Source organism: Dasypus novemcinctus, chromosome 9, assembly GCF_030445035.2.
Source record: "Dasypus novemcinctus isolate mDasNov1 chromosome 9, mDasNov1.1.hap2, whole genome shotgun sequence".
Taxonomy (NCBI): domain Eukaryota; kingdom Metazoa; phylum Chordata; class Mammalia; order Cingulata; family Dasypodidae; genus Dasypus; species Dasypus novemcinctus.
The window spans coordinates 38,262,373-38,281,659 of NC_080681.1; the positions used below are offsets into that span (position 1 = coordinate 38,262,373).

A 19,287-nucleotide genomic window follows, 5' to 3' on the forward strand; every position below is an offset into this window, starting at 1 on the left:
GTGGAATTTTTTCAAGTCAACATTCTTTATCTAAGTTCTTTATCTAACTTTATCCAAGTTCTTTATCTATCCTTTAAACTCATCGCTATATGCCATTCCCTAGTAAGGGACCATGACATTATATTGGGCTTCAAATTTCGGGGAGTTCTGGATCACAGAGTGTTTCAACAATGGCAATGGAGGGATACTGGTATGGGATACCAATGACAGATGATATATGACTGACAGGGAGCTGTACAGAACATATGTCCAGGGTGCATGGTAATGTTTGGATATACTCATAGTGGCAACAATTAAAAACCACAGTAGGGGGGGTACTGGGTTCCCGGCCAGTGGTGCTCTGTCGTGGTCCCTAGGGGAGCAGCGACAGTCTCCCAGGTACAGTGGTGGGGACCGGGAGGGAGTGAGGGTTCAACAGTGAGCCCCTGATACTAATGACTATGCTTGTGAGCTGATAAACCCAAAATAATAACAAGGCCTAGAGCAACTTTGTGCCTGGGAATTTCCTTCTGTCAGCCTTCATGTTACTCAAATGTGGCCAGTCTCGAAGCCAAACTCAGCATGTAAATGCAATGCCTTCCCCCCAGCGTGGGACATGACACCCGGGGATGAGCCTCCCTGGCAACGAGGGACCACTATCAACTACCAACTGATGATGCAACTGGAAAATGACCTTATACGGAAGGTTCAATGCGGATCAGCAGAATATCCATGTCTACATAAAATACCATGACTTTAAAATGCTGTTTGACCTAAAGTAAGGGGGAAATGGAAAGGAGAAATGAGTTTATATGGCTACGAGCTTCTAAAAAAGAGTCTGGAGGCTGGCAGAAGGATTGCCCTCATGCACAACTGAGCAGAGTCAGAGAGACAGATAAAGCAGATACAACCCCCAGATATTGGTTCCTTTGAGGGCTAAAGAGACCCACGGGAGTTATGGTCATGGCCGATGGGGTTAACTACCAGGGCAGATGGCCCCTCTTTGGAAATGGTGTTTATGTGTGATGAATCTGGACTCAGATGGGATCTCCCTTCATAAGACTTTCATGCCAATGTGCTGGAGGTGCAGTTAATGTTGGGGTTTAAGATATATTTAGGGGATTTGAATCTCTGGACTGACAATGTGATAGCCAGATCCTGAGCCTCAACAGACTCCAGCACCTACAATCTGATTTATTGGACTTATCACACTCAGCTAAGATGGAGTTGAAGAAGGACAACCACCACACCATGGAGCCTAGAGTGATTACAACTGAAAATGGGAGGATTGCATCCAGCATCCAGGTGGAATCTGACCCTCCTCTTGACATAGAGGTGCAATGGACACAACCAATCCAATGTCCACATAGAAGAGGTGGCATTGGAATGGGAAAAGTGGACATAGTGGACGAAGGGTATGGGGAAAGGCAGGAAGAGATGAGAGGTGGAGGCATCTTTGGGACATGGAGCTGCCCTGGATGGTACTTCAGAGGCAATCACCGGACATTGTAAATCCTCACAGGGCCCACTGGATGGAATGGAGGAGAGTATGGGCTATGATGTGAACCAATGTATATGAGGTGCAGAGGTGCCCAAAGATGTACTTACAAAATCCAATGGATGTGTCATGATGATGGGAACGAGTGTTGTTGGGGGGGGGAGAGGGGGGGTGGGGGGATGGGGTTGAATGGGACCTCACATATATATTTTTAATGTAATATTATTACAAAGTCAATAAAAAATAAAAAAATTAAAAAAAAAAAAAATAAATCTTAAAAAAAAAACCTGTGAGATTAAAAACGAGCATTGTTTAATGAGTTAACAATAAGTATTATTCCCAAATTTTGGAGGTAATCTGTTATACAAAAATAGAAATACATACAACATTCATGGCAAAAGAAGGGAGAAAAAGAAGAAAAGGGAGATTATAGATTGGACAAATAGGAAAAACCACAATAGTACAGACTTAAACTATATTGTTAAACACATTAGGAGTAAATGGCCTAAGGACTAAAATTATAAGCTAGAGAAGGCAAGAATGGATGAAAAAGCAGGACCTAACTATATGTCACATAAAAGAAACACATTATAAATATAAAGAGAAAAGTAGGTTAAAAGTAAATGGATAGAGACAACCAGGAATACAATGGAGAGTAAGGTGCTTCTAGAGTCAGCTCCTGCTACAGGGCATTTAGGAAACACCGAGCTATCTGGAGCTAGCTGAAGCACCAGTTTGGGGGCTCCAGGAGGCCAGGAGAGCATCCTGCAACAACCTTGAAGGAACGGGAGGAGGACACTGCCCATCTGCAGAAAAGACTCATAAGTAGAGCGCTCTATGCCATGGAGGCTGGTGCCGGTCCTCCACTGGAGGCACAAGCTGCCTTGTGAGCTGTTTTGCATCTGGGATTCAAAGTTCCAATTCCAAAAAACGGCAGAGGAAGAGATGGTTGGGCACCAACTTCAGCTACTGATGAGTACATTCAGAGGGCTAAAGTATAATCCTGAGAATAGCTAAAGTTTGAGACTGTCCAAGTCAGAAAGAGGCCGTGGCTGCCATCTTAACTCCACGTCTGGCATGAGGGGAAGTAGGGCAGACTGAAAATCACAGTGCTGGTGGGGACCAGCTTCTCTCCATCCAGGTCAGAATGCAGCTGTAGCCTAGGCCCCAGTGCCACCTCCAGCAAGGAGGAAGCTGCGGGGACCTGTGCCAGCCTTTTTGGATAATTACTGGACAAGCTGCAGGTCGGTGATTATCCTACTCAGGCAGCACGAGCTGCCCCAGGAGCTATTCTGTATCTGGAATTGGAAGCTCCATTTCCCAAAAACGGGAGGAGGATACAGTTGGCTGCCAATTTCGGCTACTGATTGGTAGACTCGACTGCCTAAGATATAACCCTAGGAACAGCTGGGGTGTGCATCTGCCAAAGTCAGAAAGAGGCCAGTGGCTGCCACTTTGACTACACCTCCAGCCTGAGGGGAAGCCAGGACTGAAAATCACAGTGACAGTAGGGACCAGTTTCTTTCACCCAGACTGGCCTGCAGCCCTAGACTAGGCTTCAGCCCCACCTCTGGCAGGGAAGAGGCTGACGGACCCGGCACCAGCCTATCCAGGTAACTGCAGGTACCTTTGGCTGGCACAGACTAAAAACTGGAAGACTACCAGAGCAACTACGGTCATCTTGGACCCGTACTGTGTAGATTGCTGCCCACATCTGCAGCTCCCCCACCCCAGGGAAGGGAAAAAGGGGTGTGAAGCTTCATCAGTTTCTCTGGGCAACTACAGATTAGGCCTGTACGACTTAGATTATTCCACACAGCTGTGACTCTGTCCCTAGCCCTGGCAAAGAAGAAATTTGGGAGAAGCTTAATTGGTCCCTGGCACAATGAGGGCAGCTTGAGTCTCCACAACTTATAGCACCAATTACAACCTTAGCTCCAACTGCACACTGCACAACCAGCAATGGAGAAAGGACAGGAAGCCCTAAACTAAGGAGAAAAACTACACCCAGAATAAATACTCTGGTAATCCAGATGCTAAGACATCAACCAAAAATTACAATCCACACCAAGAAACAGGAAGCTATGGCTCAGTTAAAGGAACAAGATAAGCCTCCAGATGACATAAAGGAGTTGAGACAACTAATCACAGATGCTCAAACAAATCTCCTTAATAAATTCAATGAGATGGCTAAAGAGATTAAGGATATTTAGAAGACACTGGATGAGCACAAAGAAGAATTTGACAGCATACACAGAAAAACAGATCTTATGGGAATGAAAGGTGCACTCAATGAAATTAAAAAAACATTGGAATCATATAATAGCAGATTTGAGGAGGCAGAAGAAAGGATTGGTGAGCTTGAAGAAACGGCCTCTGAAAGTGAACATAAAAAAGAACAGATGAAGAATGGAAAAAATTGGACAAGGTCTAAGAGTACTAAATGACAGCAAAAGGCATGCAAACATACATGTCATGGCTGTCCCAGAAGAAAAGGGAAAAGGGGCAGAAAGAATGTCTGAGAAATAATGGTAGAAAATTTCCCAACCCTACTGAAGGACATAGATAATCATATCCAAGAAGCACAACATACTCCCATCCGAAAATATCAGAACAGACCAACTCCGTGACACACACTAATCGAATGTCAAATGCCAAAGACAGAGAATTCTGAGAAGAGCAAAAGAAAAACAATGCATAACATAAAAGGGATACCCAATAAAATTAAGTGCTGATTTCTCACCAGAAACCATGGAGGCAAGAAGACAGTGTTCTGATATATTTAAGATACTACAAGAAAAATACTTCCAGCCAAGAATCTTATATCCAGCAAGACTGTCTTTCAAAAATGAGGATGAGATTAGAATATTCACAGATAAACAGAAACTGGGAGAATTTCTAAAAGCAAGGGACCAGATTTTCAAGAAATACTAAAGGGTATGCCAGAGCCTGAAAAGAAAAGACAGGAGAGAGAGGTCTGGAAGAGAATCTAGAAATGAAGATAAAAGTAATGAAAAGTATCAAAAGAGTGGTGAAAATAAAATATGACATATAAAACTCAAATAGGAAAAAACTTACTAATGATGTAAAGCACTTGTATTCAGAAAAGTGCAACTAATGTTAAATCAAAAAAGGCCTAAATAACTGGAAGAACATTCCATGCTCATGGATTGGAAGACTAAATCTCATTAAGATGTCAGTTCTACTCAAATTGATATACTGATTCAATGCAATCCCAATAAAAATTCCACTAGCATTAAACAAAAAATTGAAAACACAATCACCAAATTTATTTTGAAGGGTAAGGGGTCCTGATTAGCCAGAAACAGCATAAAAAGGAAAAGTGAACCCTCATCTTCAGACTTTAAATCATATTACCTAGTTATAGTGGTAAAAAGAGCATGGTACTGGCATAAAGACAGACACATAGATCAATGGAACAAACTGATGGTTCAGAAAGAGACACTCACATGTGTGGTCAAGTGATTTTTGACTAGCCTATCAAACCCACAGAGCTCAGGCAGAACAGTCCATTCAACAAATGGTGCTGAAAGAATTAGATATCCATAGTGGAAAGAAGGAAAGAGGACCCCTATCTCATACCTTATCCAAAAACTAACTCAAAATGGATCAAAAAACTAAAAATAAAAGAACCATAAAACTTTTAGAAGAAATTACTTGGAAAATACCTTCAAGACGTGGTGGTAGGTGGTGGATTCTTAAAGGAGGTAAGAGGAGGACTGAGATGGACTACTGATGTGTAACGTATGTAGAAGTTTTATTTAGCTTTAACGTATACATTTAGTGTGGAAATGTATAAAGTGGATGGTAACACATAGTGAGTAACAGCTAGTTTATAAATGGGGATGTGGCTGAAAATGGTAGTCTAGGGATGAAATGCCAATTGATAGAATGCTAGAGAATAATCTAGGAACTGAACAGCATGGTAAACCAAGAGGTGGATGAGAATTGTGGTTGATGGTACAGATGTAAGAGTGTCCTTTGTGAGCTAGAGCAAATGTACATCACTACGCAGGGTGTTGGGAATATGGAGAAGCATAGGAAAAATACAGCTGGAGAGACCTATGGACTGTAGTTAGCAGTAATAATATATTCTTATCTATGTGAAAGATGTACTGTGTTGATAATGAAGCAGTATGGAAAATGTGAGCCAAATGTACACTACGGGCATGGTAACAATCAGATGGTGTTATCTTATCTGTAGCAAATGTTCCATCACAGTGTGGTGTGTTGATGGAGGGGTGTTTGGGAATTCTGCACATGTGCATGATTGTTTTGTAAGTTTACAACTTCTATCATAAAAAATATATTAAAAAAATAATAATAGGGTGGGTTGGGGAAAAAACACAACAAATATAAGGACTATGATTAGTAGTAAGATTTTGACAATCTTCTTTCATAATTTGTAACAAAGTTCTCAAGACAATGCAAGGTGTTGGTGATGGGTTGATGTACGGGACCCCTGTATGATGTTAGGCATGTTTGCTTTGTAAGTTCACAATTTTTACTATACACTTGTTTATGTGTGTTCATGTACAAATGATATAAAGATAATAATAGGGTTGGTTGGGGGAAATACTTTGGTTAGTAGTAATATTTTGACAATGCTCTTTAATCATTAGTTAAAAAGGTTTAACAACAATCCAAGTTATTGGTGGTAGGGTGAGTTATGAGGGTCCTGTACGATGCTATATATGTTTGTTTTGTTAAGTTCACAACTATTACTATACACTTACTGTTTATGTATGTTTATGTATGAGTGATATACTTCAATAAATTAATTTTTTAAAAAAAGTAAATGGATAGAAAAAGATAAACTATGCTAAAATAAAAAAAAAAACTGGAGTGGCTTTGGTAACTGACAGAGATTTTAGAAGAATATTTTCAAGGAAAAAGAAAGTCATTTTATGATGATACAGAAATCAGTTGATTAGTGCAATTCTAAATTTTTAAAAAAATTTCTCTCCCCTTTCCCCACGCCAGTTGTCTGTTCTCTGTGTCCATTTGCTGCGTGTTCTTTTGTCCACTTCTGTTGTCAGCGGCATGGGAATCTGTGTCTCTTTTTGTTGCATCGTCTTGCTGCATCAGCTTTCCATGTGTGTGGCGCCATTCCTGGGCAGGCTGAACTTTCTTTCATGCTGGGCGGCTCTCCTTACGGGGCGCACTCCTTGCGTGTGGGGCTCCCCTACACAGGGGCACCCCTGCGTGGCATGGCACTCCTTGCGCACATCAGCACTGCGCCTGGGCCAGCTCCACATGGGTCAAGGAGGCCCAGGGTTTGAACTGCGGACCTCCCACATGGTAGACGGATGCCCTATCCACTGGGCCAAGTCCGCTTCCCTCTAAATGTTTATTCAACTAATAAAAAACTTCAAAGCACACAAAGAAATAACAGAACTTCAACAAGAAATAAAATATACAAAATTATAGTCAGAGATTTAAATTGTTCTCTCAATAAACAATAAAACAAGAAGGAAGAAAACGAACTAGGATAGAGAAAACATGAACAACACTATCAGCCAATTTGAACTAATTCAAATTTATAAAACACTCCAGCCATATATTCTTCAGAAAAGCAAATAGAAACACCAAGATATGCCATATTCTGGGTCTTAAATGATAAATATAAAAGAACTCAAGTCATACAAAATATGTTCTATAAGAACACTGAAATTAAATTGATATAAAAAATCTGGAAAATATTCAAATATTGGAAACTAAATAACACAATTCTAAGCCATGAGAAAATTAAAAGAAAAATGAGAAAATGTTTCAATCTCAGTGAAAATGAGAACACAATATGTAATAATTTATGCAGCAACACAAACATAATATTTGTAGGGAAGTATATAGCAGTAAAAATAAATACGGAGACTTCAGATCTACCAAGATGGCAGCATAAAAACGTTCCTGGGTTCTGTTTGCCCTAAGAATCACTGAAGTGGGAAAGCCATTTTTCGCAGAGCTTCAGAAAATAGGATTGCAGTAACGTGGTGAGCACCGAACCAAGAAAATACAACTTAAAAACTGTAAGAGAGGGAAGCAGATGTGGCTCAAGCTGTTGGGCACCCACCTACCACATGGGAGGTCATAGGTTTGGTTCCTGGTGCCTCCTAAAGAAGACAAGCAAGGCAGCAAGCTGCCATGATGGGTTGGCGAGGTGTGCTGACTCAATGAGGAGACACAATGAGCAGGGTGTGAATGTGGCTGAAGCAACTGGGTGTCTCCCTCCCACATGGAAGGTCCCAGCGCCTCTCAAAAAGATGGTGATCGGACACAGAGAGCATACAACAAACAGACACACAGAGCAGGCAGTGAGCACAAACAATGGGGGGTGGGGGCGGACAGGAGGAGGAGAAATAAAAAGGTAAAATAAATCTTAAAAAAAAATGTAGGAGAATCTCATGGTGCCCTTGCTGGAGTCTCCCCCACTGCCTTCCCAGAATGGTGTGGAGCCCAAATGCACTCTCATTATATGTCACTGCCTCTGTCCCAGAGAAAATAGAATAATCTCTATCAGCATACTGGAGTAACTATATGTTGGGTCCACTCTTTCAGTGGCAGCCTGAAGGACTGATCCAGGACACTTGTCTCTGGCTTGCCATGCCAGAGCTTGCCCTGCACACAAAAGCAGCTTACAGACAGCTTTGGCACTGTAAAAGATACTAAAATTGAAGCAGCCTGGGGCAAAGGATTACTAGCTTCAAGTAATCCAGTGGGAGAGAAAGTCTATTTCAAAGGGAGTAGAGGGAACATTCTGATTCCTAAAACCAGGTGCTCATACCCAGCAAAGGACACATGATCAGAAAAGACAAAAAGGACCCCCTGTTATCATTTTAGGCTGATCTTCTTGGTAGGAGGACTAGATTATGAAATGTAGTACCAGCCAACACTGACCTGATTTGCAAAGACTGTGAAAAGGGTTTCTGTGCTGGACTGTTAGTTTAGGTCCTGGCACTCAAAGAAATCTGTTATATGGCTAACTGATACAAACTTAAGGAAAAGACAATTTAGGGACTAAATTCCAGAGCTATCACATTAAAATATTTAAATGTGCAGTGTACAACAAAAGAATACAAAACAAAGAAATCAAGAATGAGGGACCATTCAAAGGAACAAGATAAAACTTCAGAAAACATCAACAAAGATGACCAGAAAAAGAAAAAAAGAGAAAAAAAAAAAAAGATCTTCAAGATGTTAAGAGAGATAAAAGAAAACACTGGGAAAAAAAGATATCAAGAAAAAGATGAATGGACAAAATGAGAAGCTCAATGGAGAGAAAGAAATTATAAAAAGAAACTAAAGAATTACTGTCATTGAAGACCAAAATACTGAAAAGAAAATTTCCTTGAAGGTTTCAAAACAGATTGGAGATGGCAGGAGAAAAAAAATCAGTGTACTTGAAGATAGACAAATTGAAATTATTCAGGCTCAGGAAGAGGACAATGAAAAGAATAAAAGACCCACGTGACAGTATCAAGGGTACCAATAGATGCATTAAGGGAGTCCCACAGAAGAGGAAAATGGGACAGACAGAATATTCAAAGAAATAATGGCAGGAGAATTCCCAAATTTAACTAAAGACATAAATACACACATTCAAGAAGTGCAATGAATACCAAACAGAATAAACTCATAGAAAACCATGGTCAGACACATAAAAATCAAACTAATGAATACCAAAGACAAAGAGATTCTGAAAGATGCAAAAAAAAGTAATGGTTATGTATAAGGGAGTCCCAATAACATTAAGTGCAAACTGCTCATCAAAACATAGAGGAGGGAAGTGGCTGCAGCTCAAGCAACTGAGCTCCTGTTTACCATATGGAGCACCCAACTTTGATCCCAGGACCTCCTTGTAAAAAAAAAAAAAGAAAAAAAAAAAAAAGGCGTCCCAGACTGGCATGGAGAGACAAAGGCCCCCACATGGCAAAGCAATGTACCAAAAAGTTGATGATGGAACCAGATAGGAAAAAACAAACAAACAAACAAAAAACAATAGAAGAAAGAGGACAGTGGGAAGAAATATTTAAAGTGATAATAAAATGATACCGAACTAAGAATTTTATATTTGGCAAGACTGTCTTTTAAAAATGAGGGGTCAATTAAGACATTCCCAAATAATCAAAAGCTGAGGGAGTACATCACCACTTGTCATACCCTGTAGGCAATGCTAAAGAGAGTTCTTTAGACTTAAAGGAAAGGACACTAAAGATGAGACTGAGACATAAAGAAATAAAGATTTCCAGTCAAGTTAACCACATGGGTAATTATAACCACCAGGATTATAATTTGTATTATTAGTGTATAATTCCACTTTCCTTCTTGTAGGTTATAAAGTTATAAATTATAAAGTAAACACATAAAAGTAATGATAAATCTATGGTTTTGGACTCACAATGTATAAAGACTTAATACATGACAAGTACAACAAAAAGGTGAGGGATGAAGGGTATAGGAACATAGATTGTGTATGATATTGAAGTTGTAGTAAATCAATATGATTATCATAGATTTAGGATATTAAATATAAACCCATAACAAGCACTAAGAATATATATGAAACATACATGCAGAAAGAAAGAAGAGACTCTAAATGGCTGACTACACAAATCAAGTAAATATGAGTGGTCAGTAAGGGAAGAATTGAGAAACAAAAAAGGTACAAGACTAAACACAACGAAAATGTCATCTGTACACAAATTGATTTATAGATTCAATGCATTCCCAATCAAAAGCCCAACAGCCTACTTCATAGAAAAAGGAAAGTCAATTACTTTACCAAATTTATTTGGAAGGGAAAGCAGACCCAAAGTGACAAAAACATCCAAAAAAAAGCAAAGTTGGAGGACTCATGCTTCCTGACGTTGAATCATATTATAAAACTATGGTGGTCAAAACAGCATGGTATTGACATAAAGATAGACACATTGATCAATGGAATCAAACTGACAGTTCAGAAATAGACCTTTACCTCTATGGTCAACTGATTTTTGATAACCCTAACAAGTCCGCTTTACTGGGACATAACAGTCTCCTCAATATAGGGTGGTGGGAGAACTGGATACCCATAACAAAAAAATGAAAGAGAACCCCCACCTTACTCCCTATACAAGAATCAACTTAAAATGGATCAAAGCCCTAAATATAAAAAACCAAGACCAAAACTTTATCTACCTAGGAGATAAAGTAGGGAAACATCTTCAAGATGTTGTAAAGGAGTGGCCTCTTAAAACATTATACCCAAATCACTAGTAACAAAAGAAAAAATAGATAAATGGGACCTCCTTAAAATTAAACACTTTTGTATTTCAGAGGGCTCTGTGAACAAGATAAACAGGCAGCCTACTCAATGCGAGGAAATATCTGGTAATCACACAACTAACAAAGGTTTATTATCCATGATATATAAAAAAGATGCTACAATGCAACAATAAAAAGACAACCCAATTAAAAAATGGGCAAAAGACCTGAATAGACATTTTTCTAAAGAATAAATAAAAATGGCAAAAAAAAAACCACACCAAACAAACATGAGGGAAGCAGATGTGACTCAAGCAATTTAACTCCTGCCTACCACAGGGGAGGTCCTGGGTTCAGTTCCTGGTGTCTCCTAAAGAAGACGAGCAAGACAGTGAGCTGATGTGACAGGCTGGCATGGCAAGATGATACAACAAAGAGACAAAGGGAGGAAACATAATGAAAGAAACAACAAAGCAGGAATGGAGGTGGCTCAAGTGATTGGGTACCTCCCTCCCACATGAGAGGACCTGGGTTTGGTTCTAGTGCTTCCTAAAAAAAAAAAAAAGATGAGCATACAAGGAACAGGCACAGCAAGTGCAAAACAGGGGGGTGTGGGTAGGTGAGAAATAAATAAATCTTTAGAAACAGAAACACATGAAATAATGTTCAACATCACTACCTGTCAAGGAAATGCAAATCAAAGCTACAATGAGATATCATTACTGCTACTAGAATGGCCACTATTTTAAAAAAAAAACAGAAACTATAAGCACTGGAGAGGATGTGGAGAGATAGGAACACTTATTCACTGTTGGTGGGAATGAGAATGGTACAGCCACTGTGGAAGTCTGTTTGGCAATTCCTAAGGAAGTTAAAGATAGATCTGCCACCTGACCCAGCAACACCACTACTGCACATATACCTAGAAGAACTGAGAGCAGGAATATGAACAAACATCTGCACACCAATGTTCATAGTGGCGTTATGCACAGCTGCCAAAGGATGGAAATAATCCAGGGGTCCAACAACTAAGGAATGGATAAACAAATTGTGGTATATACACATAATGGAATATTATTCACTGTAAGAAGAAATGAAGTCATTTAGCATATAACAACGTGGATGAACCTGGAGAACATTATGTTGAGTGAAGCAAGCTAGACACAAAAGTACAAATACTGTTTGATTTTGTTATTATGAACAGAATAAAATAAGCAAATCCAAGGAGTTAATAGCTGGAATCTAAGTCACCAGAAAACAGAATGAGGTTAGAGAATGGAAGTGAAGGTTTAATATGGGAAGAACTGGCTAAAAGGTTGTTTGTAAATCTTTGGAAATGAACAGAAATGGTGTAAGTGCATCAAGTGTTTATAATTAGCAGTGCTAATATACGGGCATGAAAGTGGTTGAAACGGACAGTCTAAGGTTGTGTATAGCATTAGAAGGAAAGCTAAAAAACAGAACATAGGACTTTACAGCACAGTGAACCCTCTTGTGAAAAATGATATGGTTAGTGAATATATAAGAATGTTTTCCTCTGAAACAGTACATTAATGCTACAAGATGTTAATATCAGGGTTTTATTTGTGCAAAAATACAATCAAAGCAAACTATAGACAGTAGTATAAAGTAATATACTAAGAACTTTCCATCACTGGTTAAAAAAAAAGTAAGTATACTAAGTGAAAGAATACTGGATACCCAGTACTACATATTGTTAGACTCCATCTATACAAAATGCAAATACAAATAAGTTATACAGATAGAAATAAATTAGCAATTATGTAAGGCAGGAGAATGATAGAAAGATTGAGGTGACTACTAATGGGTAAGGTTGTTTTTTTCTGTTTGTTTTTGGCTTTGTGATTTTTGTTTTTCTTTTCTCTTTTTTGGTAGAGTAATGAAAATGCTCTAATATTGATTGAAGTGATGAATGCACAACTCTGATTATACCAGAGGCCACCGATTGTATGGTTTATGAATATTTCAATAAAACTGATTTTTTCAAAAGAGCATATGTACTGTGACTAATTATTTAGCCCAGGATTATAAACATATGAAACATATGAAAATCAGTCAATGTACTACTCCACTTTCATACATAGAAAGGGAAAAAAAAAAACACATGAAAAAGCATTTGAGAAAATCTCACACCTATTCATGATAACAATACTCAAACTAGGAAAAGAAGGGAACTTCCTGAAAATAATAAAAGGCATTTATGAAAAACCCACAGCTATCATCAAACTCATTGGTGGGTCTGAATATAGTCCTACTAAGGTTAGGAACAAGATAAGGATGCCTGCTTATGTAACTTCTATTTAACATTGTACTAGAAATTCTTGCCAAAGTAATTGGCAAGAAAAAGAAATGAAAGGCAATCAAATTGGAAAGGAAGAAGTAGAAATATCTCTATCATAAATGACATGATCTTATACATAGAAAATTCTAAAGCATTCACAAAAAATACTTTTAGAGCTAATAAACGAATTCAGCAAAGTTGCAGAACTTGCATTTTCTGAAAATGAAATTAAGAAAAACAATTTCATTTACAATAGAATCACAAAGAATAACATACTTAAGAATAAATTTAATTATGGAGATACAAGACATAACACTGAAAACTACACATCATTGTGGAAAAAATTAAAGAATACCTAAATTAATGGAAAAACATACTGTGTTTATGGATTGGAAGACAATATTGTTAAGATGGCAATATAAAATTCAAAGCAATTTGTAAATTTATGGCAACCCCTATCAAAATCCCAATGGCGTTTTGGGAAGAAATGGAAATGCTGATCCTCAAATTCACATGGAATTGCATGAGGCCCTGAATAGCCAAAACAATCTTGAAAAAGAACACTGGATGATTTGCACTTCCCAATTTCAAAATTTACTACAAAGCCTTCAAAAGAGTGTGGTCATAGTCTAAGGATGGACAAGTAGATGAATGGAAGTTAAAAAATAATCTCTCACATTAATGGCTGATTGATTTTTGATAAGGATGACATGACCATTTGATGGTGAAAGAATAGCTTCTTCAACAAATGGTGCTGGGAAAACTGGATATCCCCATGTGAAGACTTAAGCTGGACCTTCATCATATACCATATACATATATACCATATATTTTAGATCAAAAAACTAAAATATAAGTCCTAAAAGTATAAAACTCTTAAAAGAAAACATAGGGGCCAATCTTCAGGATCTTAGATTTGGCAATGGTTTCTTAAACATGATACCAAAAGCAAATGAACCAAAGAAAGAAAAAAAAAAACCCTAATAAATAGCACTTTATTAAAATTTAAAACTTTTGTGTAAAGGACAAGATGGAGTGGAAAGAAAACCCAGAGAATATGAGAAAATATTTGCAAATCAAAGATATAATAAAGGTTTAATATCCAGAATAAATACAGAACTTTTAATATTTCAACTACAAAGAGGCCAGGGCAAAAATTTATATAGACATTCATACAAAGAAGATATACAAATATGCTAATAAAAACGGATGACAAGATATTCTACATCATTAGTTATCAGGGATATAGAAATCTAAACTGTAAGTTACCACTTGACACCCACAATGGCTACAAAAAAAATTTTGTTTTAAACACAAAATAAGTGCTGACAAGGATGTGGAAAAATTGGAACCACTGTACACAGCTTGATAGAATGTAAAATGGTGTAATTGCTATAGAAAACAGTTTGGCAGTTCCTCAAAAAGTTAAACATAAAATTGCGTATGACCCAGCAATTCTATTTCCAAGAGTATAAATCAGATGTTCGAAAAAATAAGTCATACACAAATGTTCATAGCACGTTATTAAAAATAATCAAAAGGTGAAAACTCAAATGTCCATTCATATATTAGAGAAGCAGAAGATAGTATATAGTCACAAAACAGAATATTATTTTAGTCATAAAAAGGAATGAAGTACTGATACATGATAAAACATGGATGAACTTGAAAACACTATATATGTGAAAGAAGCCAGATACAAAAGGCCACATATTGTATGATTCCATTCATAGGAAATATCTAGAATAGGAAAATTTGTAGAGAAAGAACACAAGCTTAGTGGATGCCAGAGGGTAGGGGGAAGGGAGAGTGACTACTTAATGAACACAGGATTCTTTCTAAGGTGATGAAAATGTTACAGACCTAGACAGTGGTGATGGTTGCACCATAATGCTGTGCAACTGAATTGTATACCTTAAAAATCATTAAAATGGTAACTATTTATGTTACATATGTTTTGTCACAAACTTTAAAAAATTCTGTACACACTTTTTTTCATTTATTGAACCAGGGCTAGATGTGTAGAAAAATACACACACACACACACAATCACAATATGTACTACATACCTGTTAATGCTGCTGGTTTGGATAGTGTACTATATTGGTTTTGTGTAGATATCATACTCTGACGTGGACTTAGTGTTGGTGAGGCAACAAGTGAAAGCTCCTCGATAATAATACTGCTTTTGGGATGATTCTTGGGAAGTTCGTTTAATCTTTGCTCTAATGAATACTTTAAAAGGTCCAACTTTTGACTTGATTCATTAAATCTTGCTTGAGCCTTGAATAGGAAAAAAGAGAATTGTTACTATTTAAATAATCCCATTTAAAAAAAATAATGTATTTATTTTACAATTTAAAAATTTTATTTAAAATTACTTCTGAAAGTGCTTTTCTGTCTGTTACTTTTCCTGAGCCAAGTAATTTCATCACATTCTTTGCACCTTCTGCTACTGCAAACTCTATCCTAAAATGATGCCTTAATTCTTCCATCCGAAGTTCAAGAGGACTTATCACAGGTTTTGCTAGAATGGGAAAAACACAAAACCTTAATTGAATCATTTATTTGACTTTTCAATATGCAGTGATTAAAAATATTTTAAAAAGCAATTATTAAATGAAATTTAAAAGAAAAGAGAGTCCTGTAAAGCAATAACACAAGTTATATTTAATAGATTCAATGTTGAAATTCAGATCCTTCCATTTAGTCATCATACAATTAAACTACAAATCTGAAAAGATTTTAGAACCACAGATATCCAAATATCTTAACATCACAAGACTGAAATAGCTTCTACTCCTACTTTTAGCAACTAGCTGTAAAGAAGTCCTCTAGAATTGGAAGAAGAAAAAAAGGAAAAACTGTTTTAAAACAAAGTCATATTCTAAACAGGAAAAAAACTTTTTTAAAAAAAGCATTGATAAATATTTGATCCACTAAAACGATGAGGTACATTCTAGGTCAATATCTTCTTGAAACATGAGGGCCAAATATTTGAAGGCACGCAACCAATGTGAAGAGTGTAAAATTCAAGTTTAAAAAATATAATGCCTATCACCCCCAGTTCCCAACTTTAATTCTGAACTACTGCCTCTTTCCTACATAGGCCTATCTGTCACTTGATATTATTAAGAAGAATGCAAATTTATCTCTATTCCATCACCATTATCAAAAGCCAATTCATTGGTTTGAACTGCCTGAAGAATCTGCATCCTTATGACTTCTATTTTTGTCTTGCTGTCCTGGAGCAGTTGTTGAGCTGTACCATGGAGTTTCCGATCCTATTAAAAAAAGTTTGAAATTGTAAGCATTTAAAGGGACAAATGAAATATTTTCATCACTTCTAAAGAATATCAAATAATAGCCTCAAGTAAAAAACAGAGTCAAACAAACACTGAATATATTTTATTATTGTGGTAGATTGAATATGTACCCCCAATTTAGACATGTTCTTAATCTGCATCCCTGGAAGTATGAACATACTGTAAGTAGAATCTTTTAAAGGTGTTGTTTTTAGCTAATGTGTGACCAAGTGAAGCAGGGTAGGCCATAATATGGAGTACTGGAGGCCTTATGAAGAGAACCCAGAAGTCAAAGGAGCAAAAAAAGGAGAGGACATCACCATGTGACAGGAAAACCAAGGAACTCCAAGGACTGTCAGCAGTCAGCACCAGAATGCTACAGGGAGAAAGCAAGCCTTCTAGCCTCCGAAACCATAAGACAACACATTTCTGTTATTTAAACCAACCCATTGTGTAGGTATTTCTCCTAGGAGCTTAGTAAACCAAGAAAACCTAGTAGATAGATTTATAACAAAAGAGTCATCAAACCTACAGGACAATAAATGTACAAAGTATTTCCATAAGCTAAGAAAAATTGAGAGAAAGGAATTGAATCTTATTACTTAAAAAAAAAAAAAAAGGAGACCCAAATCTACACTTGTTTTATACAAAATAAGGAATTTTCCTTTACCATGATCAAGTACTTTTGTACTTGGGCTAGTCGCTTTTCCCCTCATAGCAGGTCAGTTAAATTTTCATGGAATTTCACATTTGTGGGCAAATTAGAAATAAAAACAATCATAGGTAGTTTTGTGTTCCCTTAAATTCTGATAAACGAGGTAGGAAACAGCAATTGTAAACACTGTTGATGAGATTTTTGAAGGATCCCTAGGCAATCCTGAATGTCAAAATATGAGACTTTAATAAAGCTAGGGGAGAAGTTATACTGAATAAAATTCTTTTATCTCTTAAGACTTCAAGAAGGGTTCTGAATTAAGTGAAATGATGTTACTGTCAAACCTCAGATTACTTCTAGTCACACTGAATTTGACTGACACAAAACTATTTTAGGAATTCTGGCAAGAATAATGCCCTATCCCCAAAAACATTTACATCCTAATCCCAGGAACCTACAAATATGTTAATTTACATGGCAATGGGAATTAAGGTAGCAGACAGAATTAAGGGTAGTTGACTTTAAAATACAGAGATTACTCTAGATTATCTAGCTGGTTCCAGTATAATCACAAGGGTCCTTAAATGCAGAAGAAGGAGGCAGAAGAGGAAGTTAAAGTGATGGGATATGAGAAGCCATGGACCTGTTGTTGCTGGCTTTGAATACAGAGGAAGAGGGTCATGAAACAAGGAATGTAGATCTAGAAGCTATAAAGAACAAGGAAGCAGGTTCTTCTCTAGAGTCTCCATAATGGAATGCAGCCTTGCTGCTACCTTGATTCCAGCCTAACAAAATCCATTTTAGACTTCTTAATTACCAATGGTAAAATAATAAATGAGTTATTTTAAGCCACTAAATTTGTGATAATTTGTTACAGCAGCCATAGTAAACTAACACAGGAAAAAGAAACAAATTTCACTTGAGAAGTGTCAGAGAGTTAATGCCATCTCCTGTTTTGTTAAATGAGTTGCCAAAATTTGGTAGACATTTATCCACCAAAAAAGGAATGATAGATAAAACTAAGCATCAAGTTAAGGCACACATTCATAAGAAAAGCCAATCTGTGCATATCAGTTAAATATCTCTACTCTTATCACTAAGGTAATCAGTACTGATTTGAAAATAAAATAGTATACAATCAACCTATATCCTCCAGGGCACTCAAAACTAGCACCTAAGACACAATCATTGGGCAGGTAACATCATTTCAATAAATCAAATAGACACATCCATTACATAATAACTGAATAAAAAGAAAGATGGAGATATTTAGAAGACAGATATTATATAAGGGAAAAAGAAAGTGCCCTGAAATATATTCTGTTAAATACCAAACTCAGGTTAATATACAGGGGAGGAAAAAAACAATTAGTAAATTTATGAGTTTTTCTTCCATTTCTTTCCTGTTTCAAAGGTCAGTTATGTAAGAAAGGGCTCTTAGTCAGATTTTGTTCTTTAATAAGTATTTAGATTTCAAACTAAGGTATCAGTTTCAAAACGCTCAATAAATCCTTTAGTACCAATTTACACACTGAATTACATGTATAAAAATAACATATCTGGTAGATGGACGCTCTATCAGTTGAGCCACATATGCGTCCCTCTATTTCATTTTAAAAGTGAGATTTTTTTCAAAGATCTGCACATATGTCAAAGCATGATGAAGACTTTTTAAACTGACTTGGGATATTATTCATCACAGGCAATTTATAGTTACTACATTGTCGGTTTTATGTTTTCCAGCATTCAATGAATTTTATGACAGTTTTTATGCTTTCAGGCATTCAATGGATTTTTATTGAATACCTAATATGTGCAAGGCAAGAGATAAGTTAGATGTGAAAGTTCTGAACTGGCTAACTATTGGGAAAACATTGTCTTTATGCTGATTGACGTTGGGAAGATTTTTATATATATATATAAAGCACATATATTTATTAGGTTGAACCATTGAAATTGACAATATTTGACTATTTTCGCTGAAAAAAAAACCCAGTAATTTCATATGGTTCAACAAACAGACTAGTCAAAGAACTAACTTTTTGTAATTAGCACTCCATGTGCTAACTGTATTAGAAATTGCCAACATTCTGCAATTATAAATGAAAATAACTTTATAAATTTTATAGTTTTTAAATAAAAAATAGCTTTTTGTTTTACAACTCATAGAGGGATGTTATGACGAAACAATTACATCACATATTTTCTCTCTCACACACATATATATATACCCCTTTCAGAAATAAGCCAATTAATTTATCAAATATTTACGACTTACTGCCTG

The 19,287-nt window shown here is 36.7% G+C and overlaps 1 protein-coding gene across 3 annotated transcripts in view; it reads right to left on the bottom strand.

Annotated features, from left to right (window-relative positions):
* Window positions 1-19,287, bottom strand: part of PKN2 (protein kinase N2) — a 193,418-nt gene that overhangs the window by 68,932 nt on the left and 105,199 nt on the right. For all 3 annotated transcript variants that reach the window (XM_004483583.4, XM_058303216.1, XM_058303215.2), the window contains exons 4-6: window positions 16,210-16,327; window positions 15,425-15,570; window positions 15,113-15,326 (exon numbers count right to left, since the gene is read on the bottom strand). In XM_004483583.4, coding sequence (XP_004483640.1) covers window positions 15,113-15,326; window positions 15,425-15,570; window positions 16,210-16,327 — 478 coding nt within the window. The remainder of the gene's footprint in view (window positions 1-15,112; window positions 15,327-15,424; window positions 15,571-16,209; window positions 16,328-19,287) is intronic.